General features: G+C 41.7%; 1 protein-coding gene across 3 annotated transcripts in view; it reads left to right on the top strand.

Annotated features, from left to right (window-relative positions):
- ASPSCR1 (ASPSCR1 tether for SLC2A4, UBX domain containing) overlaps positions 1 to 17,877 on the top strand; it is a 77,834-nt gene extending 59,957 nt beyond the window's left edge. For 2 of the 3 annotated variants that reach the window (XM_014061492.2, XM_087710074.1), the window contains exons 13-16: positions 13,908 to 13,959; positions 16,920 to 16,989; positions 17,237 to 17,424; positions 17,728 to 17,877. In XM_014061492.2, the coding sequence (XP_013916967.2) occupies positions 13,908 to 13,959; positions 16,920 to 16,989; positions 17,237 to 17,424; positions 17,728 to 17,741 (324 nt within the window). In that variant the 3' untranslated portion in view covers positions 17,742 to 17,877. Of the gene's footprint in view, positions 1 to 13,907; positions 13,960 to 16,919; positions 16,990 to 17,236; positions 17,439 to 17,727 lie in introns of all 3 variants that reach the window. The other variant, XM_087710075.1, reaches the window with a different exon arrangement.
- Positions 17,878 to 23,245: the final 5,368 nt, after the last annotated feature.

The following is a 23,245-nucleotide window of genomic DNA, read 5'->3' as shown; positions in this document are numbered from 1 at the left end:
TCTTTGTCCGTATCTGTTTGCATTTCCACTGTCTTTACAGACATTGATGTAATTACTGCTTCTCGTCTCAAGTTCCATCCTGAGATCTTTGCCTTTCTTGGGGGTGGCTTCTCTTTTTTTCTTGGCAATTCCCATCATCTATTGATTCCGTTAGCTTTTTTTGTTTGTTTGATTTGTTTGTTTGGCAATCTCTTATTACATTCATCTTTAACAAGTTCTATGATTTCATTCCACAGTTCCTCTGGTTGCCTATCAATGAGGTTTAGGACTTCAAAGCAATTCCTGAGGTTTTCATTGCAAATGGTGGGTATACATTCAGCATCATATTATGGAAACTGATTGGCTTTGTTCTTCTGCTTTGGCTGTACTTGGAACTTGCACATGAGCGGTCTGGGATCTATTCCACAGTCAATCTTGGCTAATGTCTTTCGGTATTAAACCATAGCTCTTCCCCTTCCTGGTAATAATACAGTGGATTTTATTTCTATATGTTTTAGAATAGAATAACAAAGTTGGAAGGGACCTTAGAGGTTTTCTAGTTCAACCCACTGCTTAGGCAGGAAACCCTACACCACTTCAGACAGACGGTTATCCAACATCTTCTTAAAACCTCCAGTGTTTATAACTTCTGGAGGCAAGTTGTTCCACTGATTAATTATTCTAACTGTCAGGAAATTTCTCCTCAGTTTTAAGTTGCTTCTCTCCTTGATTAGTTTCCAACCATTGCTGCTTCTTCTACCCTCAGGTGCCTTGGAGAATAGTTTGACTTCCTCTTCTTTGTGGCAGCACCTGAAATATTGGAATGTTGCTATCATTTTATCTAGTAATGGTATAGAGGTGCCATTCAGTGATGGAATTCAAAAAGTTTTACTACTGGTTCTGTGGGCGTGGCTTGTTGAGTGTGGCATGTCTTGGTGGGTGTGGCCTGGTGGGTGTGGCAGGGGAAGGATACTGTAAAGTCTCCATTCCCTCCTGATCAGCTGGGAGTTGGGAAGCAGAGAATAGAGGGGGGCGGGGCCAATCGGAGGTGGTATTTGCTGGTTCTCTGAACTACACAAAATTTCTGCTACCGGTTCTCTGGAACTGTTCAGAACCTGCTGAATACCACCTCTGGTGCCATTTCCAATTGTTGGAAAACAATTACTAATGAAAAATCACTGGTTTAGCAACACTGATAAGTTGCTCTCTTTCTCATTTCTGTTTCATAAATCCATGTAATTTCCAACATACATATTCTCCAACCAGAAACACCACATATTGCTTGCTGATCTGAGAATAAAACTTATTTTTGCATCAGTGATTGGAGTATAAGCTTGAATTGTCACATTAAATGCTTGTCCACAAAGTCTAATTAATATCATTGGTTCATTGACTGCATTGTACCCAAGAACTGTCTTTATTACCCAAGTGCCATCTTCCTGATTAAAACAACACAGTCCCTTCTTCATTTTTCATGTCCTTAAGTAGTAAACAGTGTGATCATCTGACTGAAAATGTCCAGTTCCAGTCTGTTTCCAAAGTGAGGTGTGGGAGGAGTAACACATGGTATTAACCCAGCCCTTTTGCCTAGGAGACTGAGGTAATCTTTGAGGCCACACCTACGTTCCTCCTTCTGATCTCCCAGATTAACCTCAGTCTCCGGCCTAAAAGGACTGTTTCTTTGACTCTCCCTTCGCTTCGAGGATTTTTTCTACAGGATTTTCTTTGCAAAATGGATTTTTACCTTCCATCCATCGACTGCATCGCTGCACCCCTCCTCTGCCATGCTCAGCGTTGCTAGATCTCAAGCTTCGCTGCTTGCTAGCGTGCACACATGCCCCGAGCGACCGGACGGTCACGTAAGAGGGGGAGGAAGCCTCTGCATCGTGGGGGCGATAGAAGCAGCTGCGCGGCTCTCAAAGGGGCCGACAAAGACCAGTGGAGGACCAGGGATCCATCGGACCACAGGTCGGCGGTCGCCATCTTGCCGCCGCCGTCTTGAGCACATGAGTGAGCGCATGATTGGCATTCTCTTACGGACGCCAAAAACGCTCAAAAAGCACCAGCGAAGCCAGAAGAGGCTTCCTTAAGGACCAACTCTGCCGGTAATCCGGGGAGGGCTCCAGAGCGGTGCCTGCTGGCGACCCGGGCCGCAGATCGGCGGCAGGAAGAAGAAGAGCGTGGATTCAGGGACAGAAGACTGAATCCACCAAATTGAAGCCGGCTGAAAGAGAGAGGAGGTTGGTGGTCAGCACAACTGTAAGTACTATGGCGGAGGCGGTGAGGAGCAGGGATGCTAGGCCCAGATCCCCAGGGGGTCGGATCCGGACGAAGGGACCTCTGGGGGGGCTCCCCCAATTCCCAGAGGGAGGTCCCCAACCAGGAGGGGCAACTCCAGGGCCCCTAGGAAGGCAACCTCTGAGAAGGAGGTTAGGATCACCAGGGCCTCCGCTAGAAGATTTAGGGCTACCATCAGCCCCTCCCCCTCCAGGTCTCGATCCCCCCCTCAGGCTTCCAGCCTGGATGAGGCCCGGGAGACATCCCCAGGTTCCCCAAGGGGCTCAGGCAGAGGGCACAGCTCCCTATCGCCCCCCTTATTGCCTGCTCATACGTCTGAACCGAGGGGGTGACCCTTTTGGGCGCAGGGCATCCAGCCCAGCTAGGCATCGGTTGGCACCGCAATCCCCTGAACCCAGGGAATATTCACAGCCTCCAGAGCTCCATCCTGCCTTGCCTGAGCTTCCCACCAGCTTTCAGGAGGTGCTAGTCAGGGCCATAGCCCAAAGGATCGCTTCTGGGATGAAGCACCAGCCCCAGAGCTCCACGGGCAGATCTTCCCGGGACCAACCCAGGGGCCACCGGGACCGCCCCAGAGCATCTGCTGCCAGAGGGACCAGGTCTCCCTCTCCCTCTACTGCCAGTGAGGCTTCGGAATTAGAGGAGGGAGAGTGAAGGAGGTGGGGTTTTCTGAAGATGAGGAGGCCCAGGCAAAAGAGACTCCAAACATCGCTGGCATTTCCCCCACCTCATTTAGCTCCTTGCTTCAAAAGGCAAGGGCCACAGCAGACCTGGACCCCCCCACAAATCCCAGGCCTGCGTCTGATACGCCTAGCACTAGCAGGGGTAACAGGAAGGGGTCCTTCCATAGATCTCCGGTGGAGAAGGAGGAGATTCCTACTCCAGATATGTTTTTAGAGGTGCTTAAATCCCAGTGGGTTAAGCCAGGTTCTTTCCCAAATCCAGGGGGAAATGAGAGGAGATTCTATAATCTTAACTCTACCTTTGCCCAAGCTCTCCAGGTTCCTGAGGTGGACACCCCGGTGGCCACCTTAGCTTCAGCATCAACTGTGGTCACAGGAGACATCGCCAATTGCCTTAAGGCAGAGGATAAGAAGGCGAACATCGTGCTACGTAAGACTTTCCAAGCAATAACCTGGGCCATTAGGGCAGCCGCTTCGGTGTCTTTCTTCAACAGGTCTACGGTGCTGTGGTTGGAACAGCTGAGGGATAGGACTCCGGCCACGGAAGTTCGATTGCTGCAGGACATCTCTAAGGTGCTGGCAGCCATGCAGTTCTCAGCAGATGCCACTCTGGATGCAGTTAAGTATGCGTCTCGGGCAATGTCATCTTCGGTGGCGTCCAGGCGCCTGCTGTGGTTGCGCCACTGGCAGGCGGAGTCCCGGGCTAAGTAGCACCGGACAGGAGCAGACCACACTGGGGACAAGCTGTCCGGGACTGCACTGGATCCTATCCTGGTGGAGGATAAGAACAAACGGAAGGTCTTCCCGACGACTACCAGACGTTCAGACCTCCGGCATACGCCGTACCCCAGGAGAACTTCGTACCACCCGCCTGAACCGGATGCCCAGAACCAGAGGTACCAGAACCCCAGGTTCCAGAGGCAGGGGGATAGGCAGTTTCCCAGAGACAGGTTCAGGGGCCAGCAGCAGAGCAAGCGGCCCTTTCGAGGAGGAGGCGGTCACCCATTGCGCAGGTTCAAGTGATCTGTCCGCGGATCACCCCATTGGCGGTCGCCTCTCCCTTTTTGCGGATGCCTGGGAACAAGTCACCTCGGATGAGTGGGTCCTCCAGACTGTTAAGCTCGGGCTAGAGCTGGAGTTCCGCTCGCTGCCCCCAAGTAGATTCCGTACCTTCACCTCCTCCACAGATCCGACCAAACGGGCCCTTAAAGCCAAGGCCATCAAGCACCTTTTGGATATCAGGACCATTGAGAGGGTCCCAGAGGGGGAGAAAGGTTCCGGATTTTATTCGAACCTGTTCTTGGTTCCCAAGAGTTGGGGTGGGTGGGAGGTGGAGAGCCATCCTGGATCTTAAGCTGCTCAATTCCAGGGTGGTCTACCGTAGGTTCAAGATGGCCTCCCTGAAATCCATCTTAGAGGGCATCCGACAGGCCGACTTCTTGGCCTCTATCGACCTCACAGAGGCCTACCTTCACATCAGGTTTTCCCACGAGGGCAGTCATTTTCAATATAGGGCTCTTCCCTTTGGGCTGGCCTCAGCCCCCAGGACCTTTACCAAGGTGCTGGCTGTGGCCGCGGGGCACCTGCATTTCTTCCCAATCCGACTTTTTTGTTACCTAGATGACATTCTCATCCTAGCCAGGTCCCTGACTCTGCCAGGTAGGACCTGGGGACCACCATCGACACCCTCAGATCTCTAGGATTCTCTATTAACCTAGAGAAGAGTCACCTGGTCCCTTCCACCAGGCTATAACACCTAGGATCCATTATAGATTCAGTGGCTGGGGAGGTTTTCCTTTCTCAAGTCCGGAAGGACAGCATTGTGCAGCTGATTCATGAGGTTCGCAAATTACGCCCTGTAGTTCTTCTTTCCAGGCTCCTTGGGAAATTCATTTCTTGTATAGGGATCGTGCCGTGGGCTCGACTACACGCCAGTGCTTCAGTGGTTCCTGCTTCCATACCAGAGAGTCGGGACGAGCGACGCCAGCTTCAAGGTTCGAGTGCCGCCCCAGGTGCTGCTCTCGCTCCATTGGTGGCTGACCCCAGCATTAAACAAGGGATGCCTCTTCAAGGAACCAGCAAGAAAGGTACTCACAATGGATGCGAGCCTGTTCAGCTGGGGAGCGCACCTGGAGGCCCAGATAGCCCAGGGCCACTGGACTCCCAACAGACCTGCGCAACAACATAAGCTGGTTGGAGCTCAGGGCCATCCATCTGGCCCTACGCTACTTCAAGACCACGGTGACTGGTCATCATGTCCTCGTCCTGACGGACAACGTGGCGGCCAAGGCCCACGTGAACAGACAAGGGGGCACCCATTCCAAGGCCCTTCGCAACGAGGCCCTCCGACTGGGAAACTGGGCAGAGAGGCACCTCCAGTCCATCAGAGCGGAACACATCTCTGGGACAGAGAACCAGCAAGCGGATTGGCTCAGCAGGGAAACGGTCGACAACGGGGAGTGGCAGCTTCAGCCCAGCATCTTCCTGCAGATCTGTGAGAGGTTCGGGCGCCCGACGGTGGATGTCTTCGCAACCCCAGCAAACACCCAGCTGCCGAGATTCGTATCGAGGTTCCCGACCAGGGGAGCCATGGACACGGACGCCCTTTGATGCATATGGCCACCAGGTCTTTTCTACGCCTTTCCTCCCCTTCTCCTCATTCCTGGGGTTCTGAGGAGGGTAGTGTCAGAGAGAGCAGAGATCATTCTAGTGGCTCCCTTCTGGCCACGTCATCCCTGGCTAACAGACCTAGTGGAGCTGTCTTCAGCCCCCCACTGGAGGATTCCCCCAGGGGAGGTGTCCCTACACCAGGGGTCTCTGGAGCATCCGGATCCAGAGTGGCTCCATCTGACCATCTGGCGATTGAGGGGGAACAGCTGAGAGGGGCACATTTTTCCGCGAAGGTCATCAGGACCGTCGAGGCATCCAGGAGGCAGTCCACCACTCGTATCTACAACGCCTCCTGAGTGGCCATCACAGACTGGTGCCAAGCTAGGGACCTCATCCCAGTTTCGGCCTCCGTGCCCCAGGTTCTGGACTTCCTACAGGAAGGTCTGGAGAAAGGTTTGGCCCCCAGCACCCTTAGAAGACAGGTCTCCACTCCCTCCACGGTTCTGGGGGTGGTGGTGGATGCTTCACCCTTGTTCCAACATCCGGTCCTAAGGCACTTCCTTAAGGGAGCGGCGAATCTGAAACCTCCAGTGGTCCATTGATTCCCTACCTGGGACTTACCCACGGTCCTCCAGGCAATGACGGAGGCACCATTCGAACCCTTGAGGGAAGATTCCCTACAATTCCTGACCCTTAAGGTCGTCTTCCTGGTTGCCATCACCTCAGCCAGGAGAGTATCTGAGATTAACGCTCTCTCCAGCAGAGCGGACCTCTGCACCTTTCTAGAGAACAGGGTCATCCTCAGACTGGACTCCGCGTTCATGCCCAAGGTCAATTCCCCCTTCCACAGGGCTCTATAGATAATTCTGCCGGACTTCTGTCCGCAGCCCTCCAGGGATAGGGAAAGATCTTGGCATAGGTTGGATATCAGAAGAGCCTTGCGCATCTATCTGAAGCGTACACGCCCATTAGGCGTTCGGAAGCCCTCTTCATATCATATCAGCCGTCCACCCGAAGTGCCAAGATTTCCCCGGCCACCATTAGCAGGTGGATCAGAGCGGCCATCTCACAGCCTACGAGGCATGGGGACTTCAGTCCCAGAGGGCATCACAGCGCACTCCACCAGGAGTGCGCCCACCTCAGCAGCCTGGGCCACCCAGGCACCCATAGAGGAGATTTACAGGGCTGCCGCCTGGTCTTCTCCCTCGCCTTTCATCAGGCATTACCGGCTAGACGCTTATGCCTCAGCGGAAGCAGCCTTTGGCAGGAGGGTTCTGCAGGGAGTCCTAGACTCTCGAGAGGCTCAGGCCCATTGATCCCTCCCAAGGACATCTAGCTTTGGTATTTCCCATGTGTTACCTGAACTGCATGTTGGTCTTACCTGAACTGCATGTTTAGAAGAAGGTGTAGGAGGAGTCACTTCCCCCCTTTTTGTTTAGGGCGCTCCGCGCCATGGGCCTGAGTTAGTTCAGTGGTCAGGCAATGCCAGGCTGGAAGGATGTGTGCTTGCGCTGTCTCTGTCCTGTCCTTCCAGGTGCTCTACTACGATCCATCGGTTAATCTGGGAGATCAGAAGGAGGAACGTAGGTGTGGCCTCAAAGATTACCTCAGTTTCCTAGGCAAAAGGGCTGGGTTAATACCATGTGTTACTCCTCCCACACCTTCTTCTAAACCAGTGTTTCTCAACCTTGGTGACTTTAAGTCCTATGGACTTCAACTCCTATGGACTTCAACTTCAAGCATAGCTGGCTGGGGGATTCTGGGAGTTGAAGTCCATAGGACTTAAAGTCACCAAGGTTGAGAAACACTGCTCTAAACATGCAGTTCAGGTAAGACCAACTGCTAATTTCAGCCCACTCGTGTCTAAGAAGTCCATGTGTAGCCATTTCATTTTGTCTTTCACTTAGTTGGGGATCATTTTCACACTTTTCACACATAACATTTTCTGCATAGTAACATGAGCAATTAGAGATCTCATAGCTTTAATCTAGCTAATCCATAAACGTCATATTCCAAAAGAACCACCTCTTTTCTTCAGGGGCTTATTAGTTGCCATCTGACTTGAGGGGACTGTCATCCAGCATTATCTTATCAGTTACGTTACCTTGTTTGTCCATGCAGTTTTCTTACTAAAATTCAGGAACGGTTTACCATTGTCCCGCCCTGCATGGTATGATATAATGCCTTGCCATTATTGCTAGTCATTATTTACCTCCTCTATCTTTCTATATTGCTGCTGCTCAATATAGATGTATTGTCAGCTTCAACTGAGCAGCTTTGACTAGGAGAATGTACTCTTTGGAATACCGTCCAAGCATTGTTTGCTCGTTCCTCCCAGGAACATATTCAGCTGTCACAGTAGGGCAGCCTAGCGGGACCAGGGAGGTGGGGCGGGGATCTGAATTGCAGAAATAATTATACCAAGGAATAAAAGTAAGGAAATGAATCAGGATGTTTGAAGTTTTACAATAAATCCATAGTAGCGTACCACTGTAATATTAAAAGAGCTAGCACTCTGGCGAAACAGCTAGCGCTCTGGCTGATGAAGTTGAACTTTTAGACATTATCTGATTTTAAAAAAAAGTCTTCCTTTCCCAGCTGCCTTCTGTGTTTGATCAGGGTCTTCTCAGCTTGGGAAGCTTTGTTCTCAGGTACTAAGACAAGGCCATTTAGGCAGTGTCCCTGTGACCGTGGCTCTCATGTTTATATCCCTTCCGGAGATGCTCTTTGCCTCTTGTCAGAGGAGCTTTGATCCACAAGCTCCCCAATTAAATTTTCCAAGTGCTGGTGTCTGTGTTCAGTGGCTTGTTGGGGATCGGGAGGGTGTTCTGGATTATATGGTATGTCATGCTACTAGCTTAGAGTTCTGCATTCATGTGCATGTCCCCTTTGATGTACTCATATACTTACTAATCTTTACCCATCAAACTAACTGTGGACTCATGGCACTCTAGTCATTACAACTCGTGTCATGGAAAGAATGTTTCTTCTTTTGGCAGCTGCAAGTCTCTTTCCCCAACCTCCAAAGACAGCAGCCACTATTTGGTCTTGTGTTCTCTGCGTAAACTTGGCAAATCTTTTCTTTTCTTTTTCTGTTTGGTAGGAGGGTGGTTTAGCTTGGACAATAGGCAGGAGAATACATCAAAGTGAAGCTGTCCAAATACAGGGAATGATGGGAAAGATGATTTTTTCCATGAAAAATGATTCATGAAAATGTAAACACATAGTTTCAACCAACTACCCACCCCCCCAAAAAAGAAAAACCTTAAGTACTAAGCAAGGTGCTGTGAATATGAAGTTTGTCTAAGTATGATATATGGACTTCTGCCTGTTTCCCATAACTTCTTATTTGAACTGATGACATGTGACTTCTGATGCCACAAAATAAATCTGTATTACTTGTTTGCTGCTTGATGTGACTCAAGAGATTATAATTACCTGGTACGGAAGGTATATTTGTTACACTTGAAAGACATCTTAGTCTGGCTTCAGAAGTAGACAACTTAGATACTATAACCTGCTACGGATGTGGAGCCAAGCGGCAACTATGGAAGCACAGGGCAATTGTTTATTTATTCATCCACAGATTTCTTAGTTACAGATCCTGAAAATAATTTTTACATTAACACTGTGAGTGGTATGTGGAAAATTCTCTTTTCCACCCCCGATTGTCATAAAAATTGTGTCTTGAAAAACTGATGCTTATCTATATATTCTTTTATTCTTCTTTCCTATCATTTTTTTCTTGTGCAACCTATTTTATACATTGTAAACTAGAGGCCAAGAACTAGTTTATGTTTGTCATTTGAAAATTGCTCTGTGAGCCTTTGTGAGTAAAGATGAGAGTAAAAATGCTTTAAATAAATAAAATGATGTAATGAATATAAGCAGGATTTTTACTTCTAACAAACTGCTATTAACATTCATAAAGAAAGGATTTTCAGATCTCTTGTCTAATTACTAGAATGGTATAAACACACTGCTACTTTTGAAATGAGTTCTGCTGGTATCTGGATACTGGAAAAATCCAAGTACAACAATGGATATTGAAAATAACAAACTTTAGTAATTACTTCACCATGAGATATTGACCAACAACATTAGGCTGTAAAGAATTCTAAATAATTGTGTCTGCATGGCAGCTAGATTCGTCTCTCTTTCAGTGAATGGTACGGATGTGGAGGCAAGCAGCAACTATGGAAGCACAGGGTAATTGTTTGTTAATTAAAAGAGAAATATGTACTGTGAAAGTACAAAGGCGTCAAAGACAAAGGGTTAGTGAATTTCTAATAATTATAAAGTCACGTAAGGATAATTTCAACAGATAAGCATATTTTGCAACTTTATTTCCTTAATTCTATCCCCTGTTCCCCCCAAAAATGGAATAGGTAAAACTTTAAAGTTTTAGCCATACTTAGGCTTTCACATGAAGGAAAGGCTCAAAGTATTGTCCTTGTAAAATAACAATTTCTCTGTGTCTTGTTACAGTTCATTTGTTATTCATTTTAAGTGCTCAGAAACAAAGGACGTGTTATCTTTGATCGTTTTCCAGAGATACACTCTTTCCCAGAATGATGGGCACACATCCATGTTGTTGCTGCAGGATATCCAGTTAGTATTCTTCCATAGCACTCCTTTCATTGTTTAGTCAGTTACTACTCAGAGCATCCCATTTTTCAGCAGTGATGATGACTTTTCAGCTGTACTTCAAAACTGCACTAATATAGTGCATTGTCTTTTGGGTAATGATTGCCATGGTGTCATCCTTTCCAAAAAAGGAAATTAGCAGCATTAACACATGGTTCAAGAGATAGGCAATCATTTGGACCTGATGAATCAAATTTGTGACTATATTAGATGGTCTCACAAAATGGCTCTTAGAAGCATAGCCAATGACAAAAACTCACTCCCCAAGCCAAACTACTAAGTTCCTCTTCCCGCTCTCTTAAAATTGTCTCTACGACCCATTTACTTGTTTTCTGACCTTCTTCCAAAACTAGCAATATGTTACCATAGACATTGACAATGTCTGTTTTGTAAGGATGCCTGTGCCTGTAAATATGGAGTTGTATTTTCCAGGTGCTATATGTAACCTTGTGTCTCAAATTTAGTGAATTTATAGTAAATAAAGATGTAAGTATGCTTGGCACTTTGCTGCATAGGCTAACATATTTCCATTTTTCCCATTATTTCTAAACCAGACACAATAAAAGGCCTGACAATTTCAAGAGAATTATTGTCACGTGCCATATTCCATCCCCATATTATTTTTCAATATGCACATTATTGTTAGCAATATGCAACTTTGATGCACTGACCAGTCACTTAAATCTCAATATCTAGATCTTTTTTTAGAGTAATAATTCCATGTTACGTTTGTAAACTTCCAGAAACATCTGTCTGGAAGCTCTTGGAAGGAGAATGCTACCCTATCCGAGAAGGGCTCTAGGTCTGACCCAACAAGGCAGTTCTTTTGGTTGTTATTGTGCTAGTGTTTTTAAGCCTTGGAGTTAAAGTGATGCACTAAAGCTGAAATGTTGTGATAGCAGAGATCTATTACATTTAATGACAGTCTCTTTGATCTTTTATTTTACAAGTCTTCTCCCACAGCTTTTCTGTTTTTATCTGTTTAGTTTGTAAACTGTGTATGTGTATACACAGGGATGGCAATATAAAGATACCCCGAGCATATGGTGTAACAAATAGTCAAAAATGTTTAAATAAAACTGTAGAATGCTACATGTTTTCCACGTGGGATAGAAAATTGTACTCAACTTGGCTGAATTGTTAAATACCTACATTATGTAGCATCTAAGTTCTCAGTGTTTTTGTTTGATTGGTGGCCCTGCTTCTCCTCTAACCTGAGTTTAATTTTGAAAAATAATTTTTATGAAGTCTAGAAGCTTTCAATTCATAATTGAAAATTCTTTAGATAAAAATGTGATCTTCAGGAGCTCTGGAGGAATTGTGAATGTGTTATCTTGATAAAAAGGAAGGAGCAGTTCCAAATATTCAAAAGATATAGGCATCCATACTATAAAAGCAATAGGGAATGATTCACAACTGTCAATGAAGAAATTGAATTCCATTTTCATATAATAATTTCAAGCAAATAAAGAGTGAAAATGGTAAAATGATTCTATCAAGCATTGCTATAGAAAAAAGAATTGAAGATAGGTCTTGCCAAGGTGGATTAGGGAGGAAAGAAGGCATGGAGAGTTGTTTTCTCTGTATATTCCTAGTTTGGTTGGATAGATACATGTATTCAAATCTTGTACCTAAGAAAAGATACTAAGACGTTCAAGCTATCCCAGAAACTCATACATTTTCATTTTGTTAGACTGCACTTGATTGGGTCAAAATCTTACATGCCACATACAATTTTTTAGGCATAGTGTGCTTTGAGGGTTGCAGTAAAACATATTCAAAGAGACAATTGGTGCCCAAATGAGCATGCTGTATGCCTAGCCTGGAAAAAAAAAGAGCAAGCTATGGATCAAGCTCTCTGAAGAGAGTTTTTATTGGCCAAACTCTAGGAAAGAAAATAGATTTTTTGGGGTGGGGGGTGGGAAGGAGGTGGCGGCTGAAATTTGTGTGCTCCTGAACTGCTGTCTCATTTCTTTAAGTCTCTTCCAATTAAAAGCGCTTTGGTCTGATGTCTTGCCAGTGCTGGGAATTGGTTGGGGAGGAGGAGTTGGAAAGCTAAAGCTGGGCTTATTTGTCAACTTGTGAGTAAAAATAGGGTAGCAGAGTGTGTGTGTGTATGTGTGGGTGCATGTGTGTGCATGTGTGATTTAAGCATTTGTACTGCCATGTGTCTGTCTCATTCTTGGATTGTGTTGTTCCGTGCCCGCTCTCTCCCTCTTCTTTGTGTTTCCCTCACAGGCTCTGCCATGAATTTTCTCTGACCCCTTGGGGCCGTTCCCACTTGAAGCTTTGAAGTGTGTGCCCAGAACTTGATTGACAAGGAAGTTTTAGTGGCGGCAACTGGAGAAACTGAAAAGGGCAGGGCTTTGAACTAAAGGGCTTTGAGCTCTGAGATGCTGCGCTTAGTTATCTCCTTCAGAATGTTAATTATTCATCACGATAATTGGGCAGGAGAGAAAAAAAGAGAGAAGAGGTTATTAAAAAATTCCAACACTAACACACTACAAAACCTCATTTTCCAATTCTGTGGCTGGCGTGAAAAGGATAGTGTGTGTGCGAAGAAGCTGAGGAGGGTTTTGTTGTTGTTGTTTTCCTTTAATCCATTCTCTAAATAGTAGGATCCCTTCAGATGAAGACAGCGGAAACATCAAAGCTTTTATAAGAGTTTTCTTGGAGTTTCTTAACTGTGTCTGGTCCTTTTTTAATTAAAAAGTTTACGAAGAGCCGCCTTTGTGACTGGCTTCTGGTGACGTTAGCCAACCTTGTGTCCCACTGTCTGGGAGAGAAAAATATTCTAAAAAGACTAATACTGTTTTTGCCACTATAATATCTAGTTGATGCTCTGGTGGATCAACCAGTGAATGGAGGACCCATTCACTGAAAGAGAGACGAATCTAGCTGCCATGCAGACACAATTCTTTAGAATTCTTTACAGTCTAATGTTGTTGGTCAATATCTCATGGTGAAGTAATTACTAAAGTTTGTTATTTTCAATATCCATTGTTGTACTTGGATTTTTCCAGTATCCAGATACCAGCAGAACTCATTTCAAAAGTAGCAGTGTGTTTATACCATTCTAGTAATTAGACAAGAGATCTGAAAATCCTTTCTTTATGAATGTTAATAGCAGTTTGTTAGAAGTAAAAATCCTGCTTATATTCATTACATCATTTATTTAAAGCATTTTTACTCTCATCTTTACTCACAAAGGCTCACAGAGCAATTTTCAAATGACAAACATAAACTAGTTCTTGGCCTCTAGTTTACAATGTATAAAATAGGTTGCACAAGAAAAAAATGATAGGAAAGAAGAATAAAAGAATATATAGATAAGCATCGGTTTTTCAAGACACAATTTTTATGACAATCGGGGGTGGAAAAGAGAATTTTCCACATACCACTCACAGTGTTAATGTAAAAATTATTTTCAGGATCTGTAACTAAGAAATCTGTGGATGAATAAATATTTGAGTTATAAGGTTGAATTATGTTATGATCATCTATATTTAAAGGGTGTTTTGTTTTCTAATGAAAGTTTAGTCTGGTACTCCTCAGAGAAATAGATAGGGTCCCATTCCACTTCTAGGATTAACATTATTGCAATTTCATGATAATGTATTCTTGCAAGACTAATAGAAGAACAATTTCAGCAATTCTTCTCTTTATCCTCTGATTTCTCTCCTATTGCAGGCTAACCTTTTCCCTGCTGCTATTGTGTATTTTGGATCTGAAGTGCACAAGGGTGAGTAGTTGTGCCTCCATAGGCTGCATAGATAAATTGTGAAAATCTTTCTGTGATATGCAGATTTTTAAAAAATTACCCCTGGATTATAGAGGTATTAATAAATGTATAGCATATCAGTTTCTGTGGACTTTTAAATCAGAGTATGTTTCTTTGGAAAGCTGCTGGAGTAGCCACTCCAATGTGAAAATATCAGTAAGGGAAATATCTGGAAAGTGAAATAATAGGGGACAGGTCCAAATAAGATTCATTATCAATGCATGGAATTTTAGCAAGGGTCCAAACCTCTGTGTGTGTGTGTGTGTGTGTATGTGTTTGTTTGTTTTAATCCTGTCATACACGTAGTCCTCAACTTACAATAGTTCATTTAGCGGCCGTTCAAAATTACCACAGCACTGAAAAAAGTGACTTATGGCCGTTTTTTACAGTTATGATCTTTCCAGCATGCCCATGGTCATGTGATCAAAATTCAAATGCTTGGCAACTGGTTCATATTTATGACGGTTGCTGTGTCCCACGTAATCCTCTTTTGTGACCTTCTGACAAGCCAAGTCAATGGGCAAGCCAGATTCACTTAACAATTGCGTTACTAACTTATCAACTGCAGTGATTGACTTAACAAACAAGACAAGAAAAGTCGTAAAATGAGGCAACATTCATTTAACAAATGTCTCACTTAACAACAGAAATTTTGGGCTCAGTTGTGATCATAAGTTGCTATTGCTATTGCTATAAGTTGAGGATTACCTGCACTTTTACAGAAAAGATGTATTCAGAAGCAAGGCAAAAAAGCTGCATGATACCCTTTAGTTGTTAGTAGTATAAACTGACCTCTGTGAAAGCATCCCTTAGTTACATCCTCTGCAGTTCAGTTTTAGTGAACATGGTTGCAAAATGATTGCCATTGAGAAAGGAGTGCAGTATTTCAATCCCTCCCCTGTCCCTTTATTCTAGGAACTTTTTTAAAAAAATGAGACAGAATTGAGTATCCAGGGAGTATCTGCAAGAAGTCCACAGACCTCCCTCCCTCCCCCTCACTCTCAATAACAGTTTCAACAATATAGTAAGAACTAGTACAAAGTACAATAGATTGATAAAGAAGAAGAGAGAAATAAAAGAAAATGCTAAAAGTAAAAAAAAATAGAAGTAGAAAAAAACATAGAAAGAAGATATAAAGAAGTGGCTTCAGATCTTCTTCACAGCAGATATAAGTACAATTATACTTCAATTCTCTCTCTAGGGTTACATCATGACTCTTCTTTCTAGTCTATCAGGGTAATCAAAACCATAAATCACAAGTTCATTTTTTCTTTGTTACAGAAAAAGTCTAGAAGAGGTTTCTTGTCGCTAATAAGTATACTTGTCTTGTCTCTAGTCAAACACTTTGTTAGATAATTTAGCCATCTTAGCAAGTTCTGCCATCTTTGCTAAACTTTTCTCCATTGTAGAAATGTTTTAGCATTTTTAAATGTAATATTTTTTTCTGTTTGAATTGTAAGCTGCCCAGAGTCATTGATTCAGATGGATGACTATAGAGATTGAATGAATGAATAAATGAATGAATGAATAAATAAATAAATAGTATTCCATAGTTCATTTTCAACAGTCTCTTTTCTAAGTCCTAAGTTGAACATTCATCTTTCCTATCAGTCACTGTGTTTGAACCTGTTTTCTAGTGTTTTTAGATGCCCTTCAAGCATGATAAAATGACCATTTCATTGTTTCCAACATAAATTTGAAGTACCTTTATATATTCTAGTTACATTTTCTTGTGTTCTATACCAACAATATATCATTTTATAAAAAATCTTTTTAAGATTATGACAATGTAATTTTTAATCTTTTTAAAATTTCCATCAGTATATTATGTCCAAAATTCTTAGCCCATTTTATCATTTAATCTTCCACTTCTCCTTCAATTTTTTAAAAAAATTACATTTTAGCAATTACATGTTCATCATTTGTATACATTTAATTTCAAATTCTGTCTTACATTGTTTAATAATATGAATTCTTTTATTACTTTTAATTTTTCTGGTAAAGGTAAGCAATAAAATCATTATCAGCTAAGCCTCCTTGTTCTCTTGATTTTATTTAAAATCCCCCTTGGTAATATTCTAGTATCCCATGATATTTAACCTATACCTATTATTTCTTATCTATAAAATGCTTCATGTGCTAAGAGTCCTAAAGGTTGTTTGGGGTATAGCTTGGATTTTTATCTATTCTGTATTCTCAATATGGCATGTCTAACATAATGAAATCTACATTGACTTTATTATACCACAAGTATCCATGTCATCCAAATCTCAGGTAATCTTCTTCTAACTCTAAAAGTCATCCAAACAAAAAACATGCTAAAAGTGTTATCCAGTTGTTCTCTTTCCTTTGTATTTGTAATATCTTATATTTAAATCATGTTTCTCTTGTTAAACAAACTTATGTATATCTTTTTTACCATTTTTACATGGTACATCAATTTTAAAAACAAGTATTATCTGAAACAAAAACAAAATTCTAGGCAAAACGTTCATTTTTTTTACTTTTTTCTTCATTTTAAAGCCAGTTTTCTCTATCAGTTCTATTTGAACATTTGTTTTCCTAATTGTTGTTAACATCTTAATCTTCTGATTATTAATCTTAATACCTGCTAGCATAAAAATCTTTTAATTTCCTATTATTTTTTCTATTTTTTTAATGAATATATCAAAACTAGCACAAAATTAGCAAATACCGTCGTCACCTTAGAAGTTTCTACTTTATTTTGTACTCCCACATTTCTCTTTGCCTTGTCTCTTTTTATATCTTTTTATCTCATAGGGTTTTGCTAGTTCTCCATTTAAACTTTTGTATGTTTTCTTAAATTGATCAAATTTAATAAAATTCCAGAACTCCTATCTTCCAAAAGGTATTCCAAATTTTAAACAAGAAGGATCATTTCAAATTGTTCATTTTTACAGATCACTATTTGAGGTTGGATCTGCTGGAATCTGCTGTGTCCCCTTCTGAAGCTGACATCTTAGTAGCTAGGTAAGTAGAAATTGTGAATAATTTATTTCAAAGATCGGAATTTATCAGTTGGCAAAGTATAGACATGTTATCTTACATCTATCTCAATTCCACCTGGATGATGAAAGGACAACTTATTTGCAAACTCCACGGAGATTGAAAGAAAATCTGAACTTTTCCCTCTTGCATTTAGTTCATCAAGCAATTTATTGTACTTACATATGGAGAGGAACCAACATGAAAATCTAATATTTATCTTTTCTTCCAGGCGGCTGTCTAAATTGGTAGATCATGCAGCTCAACATTTGGAATCTGCTCCTAGCTCTTCACTTATATCAAATGAGGTTAACCAAAATATAGTAGCAGAGCATTCAGAACCAGCAAATCTTGAAATACCACAGCCACAAATAAGGAGGGCCCCAACTGGAAAAGTGCCAAAGTGGCTGAAGTTGCCAGGTACTACCTTACATGTAATAGCAAGATACGTACTTTTTTTTCCTCCAAAAAGAGAGATCCAAATCTCTCTTCACCCAAAACTCTTGCCCTTTGTGTGAAGTTATTCCCAAGTGTTGACCCTCATTGAATCCAAACTGACACCACCACCCTCACTTTAGAATGTGAAATGTATATGATCCATGTTCTTCAGTATGCTAATATGCTATCTGGATTTTAGTTTGAAAATCTATTTCTTTGGAAAAGTTCATGAAAGCTCCACTGTGCAAACTCATTTGCTATTGTTGCCTTATGTTTACATTTCAGGTGGGAAGAGATGAAGAAGTGGTAATACCTGCTGCTGAAAGATGCTTTGCTTGGTTGAGAAGCAACATTTAATTACCATTTTCTGCTTCCAAAAACAAGCTAAAATATATGACCTACAAATGATTTTTCGGAATAAAGTTGAATGCTGTTTCCATTTGCCAGTTCTGTTAAATTGGGAATGAATTGTTGCCTGCGTTCTGCAACATCATTGACCTATACAATGCATATTTGGATGGTGTCGTAAAGCAAGAGAAAGCTCATGCTTTCTGTAACTTCAGATCACATAAATGGAGTAGGGACAGAAATTCAGGCAAAACCACTTGCCATCTTTTTTGTGTGGATGCTGAGAATTTCAACAACATGGTACTCAGTGAGAATCTATAGCGGGTGGTAATTGTGAAGTAACTGGCTGATTTTGAAAGTGATAAATTGAGTCAGACCTGGGTCATGCTTGGAAGACCACAAGACTCTCAAGTCTATAGACCCTGGAAAAGGAGAGAAATTAAATCATTTCTGTACTGCTGGTAAAAAAATTGTATGGGTATATCAAGTACTGTCAAGCTGTACATGGCGGGCAAACTCAAGAAATAGGATTTCAGAAAGGCACTAGTGCTAATCACAAAAAACATAATCTTCAAAATAGTCAAGGTTGGTTCTAGGCAAAATTAAATAAGTCAGTTTAAAGTGGGGTCTCTAAAATACTTCCTTCTCATAGCTGCCGCCACCTTGGTACGCTGCCTCTTCTCATGGCCAGTGATCTCTTCCTCTGTCTGGCTCCCACAGTTTCTCCTAGGTACATTCCAGGAGTCGTTGGATTTGAAGATATTTACTTTTCCATGAAGGGACATGCTTTAAGGAAAATGATAAATGGATCTATTGGGGACTGCTAGGATGTAGAAATGGTACTTAAAATGAATGGACCAGAGAAGCTTTGACCATTTAAGATTCTCTGCTTGATGAGCACAATCTGCTTCTTAAATGTTTTACAAAAAAAATCAGGGAGTTAATTCAAGTAAACAAAGGATATATATGATTCTGTTTGATAATTGCAGTACTAAGATAGACAGCTAATTACAGTAAATGAATTTTAGGTTTTATTTATATCCTACCTTTATTTTTATAAATAACTCGGGGCCACAAACACACACAATACTATTTTCTCTCCTAAATTCCCCACAAGAACCTGTGAGATGAGTTGGCTAAGAGAGAGTGACTGGCCCAAGGTCACCCAGCTGGCTTTTTTCCCCACGCAGGACTAGAATTCACATTATCCTAGCTTCTAGCCTGATGCCTTAATTACTATGATTAGGTGCATAAAGTGGAAATGAGATTTTATTTATATGCAGCATAAAGTGGACAGACAAAATCTGTCATGCTAAGCATAGTCTATTATATTAAGGCTTTACTATATTCCTTGCTTAAAATGTAAAAATGTTAGATATTATTACAACAATATAAAGATATATTTGCTGCCGACATACTTAAAGGGTTTATAACTTTCTTATCAGATTCTTAATGGATTGTCCCTTTCTATATTTTGTGCAAGGTTAAATATTGTAAAAATTAGTAGAGAAGGAGATGTTGCTCTTTGATTTGGTAATATATTAGTTCGGTTGATCTAATAAGGGTTTAAGGACTGCAGGTCTAACCTCTGCATACATTTGGCCTTCTAAATCATTCTTTCTGTTAATGAAAAGCAAGATACATTTGCTGACTAGGAGCACCCAGGTAATAAATAATGTAAGACTTCTTGGTCATATACAGGTAAACTGCTTTAAACTGCAAGGCATATTTACAGTAGAGAGGTAGCTAGATCTAGTATCCAATAGCTGATACTAGTACTGTATCAGTAATACTGAATCAGGTGAGTATTATTCTCTAACCCTTCGCTGAATTTTATATAACCCCTAGAAAAGTTAAGAAGCCCTGAATAGATCCTTGGGGGTGGGGGGGCGTACATATAACACAGAATAAAATCTCCTAAAAAAGCTCCCAGTTATAACATAAATAATGCTATTCAGTTAGAATTCTTTGCAGCCTTAGAAATAGCATTTAAAACCACAGGATGTGCCACAGAGAGTCAAGAAAACATAAGGGAGACAATCATACCACAGACCACAAGAACAGAATCACAACCATCTCAAAGCAGAAGACAGAGCAGGCCTCAAAAACCTAAAAAGGACCAAACTATCATCCTTCTCCCAGCAGACAAAGGCCAAACCATAGTTATCATGGACAGATCACAATACATACCAAAAGACAAAGAATGACTAGAAGACAAAGAAACCTACATCCCAGTAAACACCAATCTAATGCAGAAATTAGACAGCCAGATCTGGAGAATTTTTAACAAAATAACTAGGAAAGGTCAAATAACAAAAAAAGGAACCATCAGAGATGAACACCTAAAAACTTCTATCAATATCTAAAACATACAAGCCCAACATACCTCTTTGTTCGATTGCATTGTTAGAAGGGAACCCAACATAGAACATAGCTAAAGGACTTACAAGAAACCTTGGACATATTCCATTAAGTGCTTTCAGAAAAATCAAACACCTAATAATAGAAGAAAAGGTCATTGTTTCATTCAGTGTTTACATCCATAGACCGAGATCTAGTGAAAGAATCCATGGCAGAGTACTACACAAGACAGCCTACACAACCAAATACACTAACTTCAAAATACTCATAATCGTGGATCGAATCAATCTCTCTCTCATCAATCTCTGACTCGCTTTCAGTTTGATGGACACATATACCAATAAAACAGAGAAGCACCCATAGGATCACCAGTCTCAGAACCACGTGCAGACTGTAATGCAGTACATAGAAACCATACCACTCCCATGCATACCCCCCCCCCCAAAATATGGATCTGGTATGTGGAAGACACTTTTGCCCTATTAAAAAAGAAAACAACTAGAGAAAACACATGAAACAATAGACTACATCTTCAAAGGAATAAAATACACAAGGGAAGAAGAAAACAACAAACCATCCTTCCTGGATATCCTAATCAAAAGAGAAATGGCAGCAAATTAGAAACATTAGAAAGTCTATCAAAAAACCCACCCATGCTAACCAAGTGCTCCACTACTAAAGTAACAACCCAAACTTCCACAAGAGGAACTGTGTAAAAACATAATTCAGGCAAGCACAAATGTACTGCAACAACTCAGAACACTAGAAAAAAGAAAAGATTGCCTAGACCAGGGTGTCAAACTGGCGGCCTGCGGGCTGGATGCATCACATGCAGGCCAGGCCCATCTCAGCTCTGGGGAAAAACATTACAAAATGTCACATGACAGCAACGTGATGCTGCAAGTTTGACACCCATGACCTAGACAGTATATTCCGACAAAATGATACTCATGTAGCTTTATCAGAAAGTGCATGACCACTCAACCCCTCATTACAATCAACACAAGCCATAAAAATGGTAGTACTACTGTACCTCAAAAACATCTCAGAAACAGCCAAAGATTGTTATGCCATGTGGCATCCCAAACCAGTTAAAACCCTCCAAAATAAAGTAGACCAAAAGATCCAGTAACCCAAGAAGAAAAACAGGGAGTCATCTACAACATATAGTGTAAAGACTGCAACAGACACTATATATAGGCAGACAGACATAAAATTAGCAGAGCACATCTGTGAATACCAACTAGCATTCAGAAGACAGGATGAAAACTTTATTTCACAATATAGTTTCAAGTTAATCAAGAAACCATCAAGAAGAAAACAATGTTCCAACCGATTCTGACAGGGAAATTCCTGTATATAAATACTAATGGGCACCAAGCTCCCTTCTAGTACTGAAAATGTTTTGTTTTGTAGTTGAGTAACAAAATGTCTGCAAGGAATCAACCAAGCTCAATAAGTACCAAGAACTCCACAAAACACTTCCCTTGAACCAAATGGCTCCATGTCAAATTTGAATGCCCCATATTCCTAGGAGAACATTTGAAATATTGAGTGTTTTGCCAAAAAAAGTAGTAGGTATTTTATAAAAAAGTATTTTATGCCATAAAGCCATAAACTCAGGTAAAATGGGGAAGCCATACTACTACAGCATAATAGTTTGTGAGCTCTTTATAGCTAATGCTATATTTAGCTACACAACCCCAACTAAGGACAGATTCACTTCAATACAGCATTTGATTAGGAGCCGTGGTGGTGCAGTGGTTAAGAATGCAGTATTGCAGACAAACTCTGCTCATAGTCTGGAGTTTGATCCTGACTTGCTCAAAGTTGACTCAGCCCTCCATCCTTCTGAGGTGGGTAAAATGAGGATCCAGATTGTTGGGGGAAATATGCTGACATTATAAACCAACCAGAGAGTGCTGTAAAATACTATGGGGCAATATATAAGTCTAAGTGCTATTGCTATCAATGTCCTGTCGGTTATCCTCTTATGTAATGCAGTGTTTTCATTTAATAGCCTACCTCAAAAGATAACACAGCATGTCAATATTATCACTATATTCCAATATATGATTCTAACTTCCTAATAAGAATGAATTCAAACCCCAGTGAGCAGGCAAGCAAGCCTTTAAAAAAAGTTAAATTTCAATCATTGAACATAAACGTAGCTGACTCTTATTATTATACCTTTTCCTGCCTTCAGTTACCTTCAACCAATAGTGGCAAGTTGCTCCTTTTTTATTGACTAATGCACTTTAAGCCTCTGGCTGGCTTATTTAAAAAAAAACATTTCCTTCAATTGTGAGATGGCAGTACATGCTAAAAATGCTGAAACAAAGTGCCCTGTTTTGTCCTCAGTAGAGAACAAAACTTCAGACCACTGGGGGTCCCCCCCCCCCAGCTCAGAATTTCAAAGCATTCATTTGGAATGTGGAACATTTTGTATAGCTCTGCTTACAAATTACTGCACATACATATTTTCACATGACAACAGTACTTACATTCAAGAGCTGCTATATTTATTCATGACAGGAATGGGCAGATAGAAAAGATGCACCCCTGTAAATAGCTACAAAGCTAGACTAATACCTTAACATCTGTGCTGTAATGCTCAAAAGATCCTAATCCTTCTCCTGTATTGGCATGTCACTGTAGGAAGCAGTATTCTTCTTAGAAATAAATGATCCACATCACACAGAGGTGTTTTTTTTAAATTATGCCTGCCTTTTTGTTTGAAAGATGATCAAACGGGGTTCACATTAGGTGAATGAGGGATGTGTGACTTTTCTGTAAGGACATATCCTTAAAATGGCTGTGCAATCTCCATTTGAACCACCTCTATCCACTGTTCAGACACCAGTCAGACTAACCAGCTTTTCATTCAATGGGGTTGATATGGCCCAGTTCCCTCTAAGCCTTTTTAACAAAGAAAACAGCATTGTACCATCTGAATGAACTTCAAAGTGGCTGGAAGGGGCACTAAGGATTCCTAGCACTTGTCGTTGTCTCGATTGGCCAACATTTCCCTTCAGGTCTAATTACTTCCAAATGCTTCCAGCTGCTTTGAAGAAACTTGGGAGGGAATGAGGGA

The sequence above is a fragment of the Thamnophis sirtalis genome, unplaced genomic scaffold, assembly GCF_051295495.1.
Source record: "Thamnophis sirtalis isolate CommonGarterSnake01/CBP01778 unplaced genomic scaffold, rThaSir2_p1.2 scaffold_3, whole genome shotgun sequence".
In the NCBI taxonomy this organism is placed as follows: Eukaryota; Metazoa; Chordata; class Lepidosauria; order Squamata; family Natricidae; genus Thamnophis; species Thamnophis sirtalis.
The sequence above is the reverse complement of the archived record's forward strand: the minus strand, read 5'-3'. Positions and strand labels throughout refer to the sequence as shown.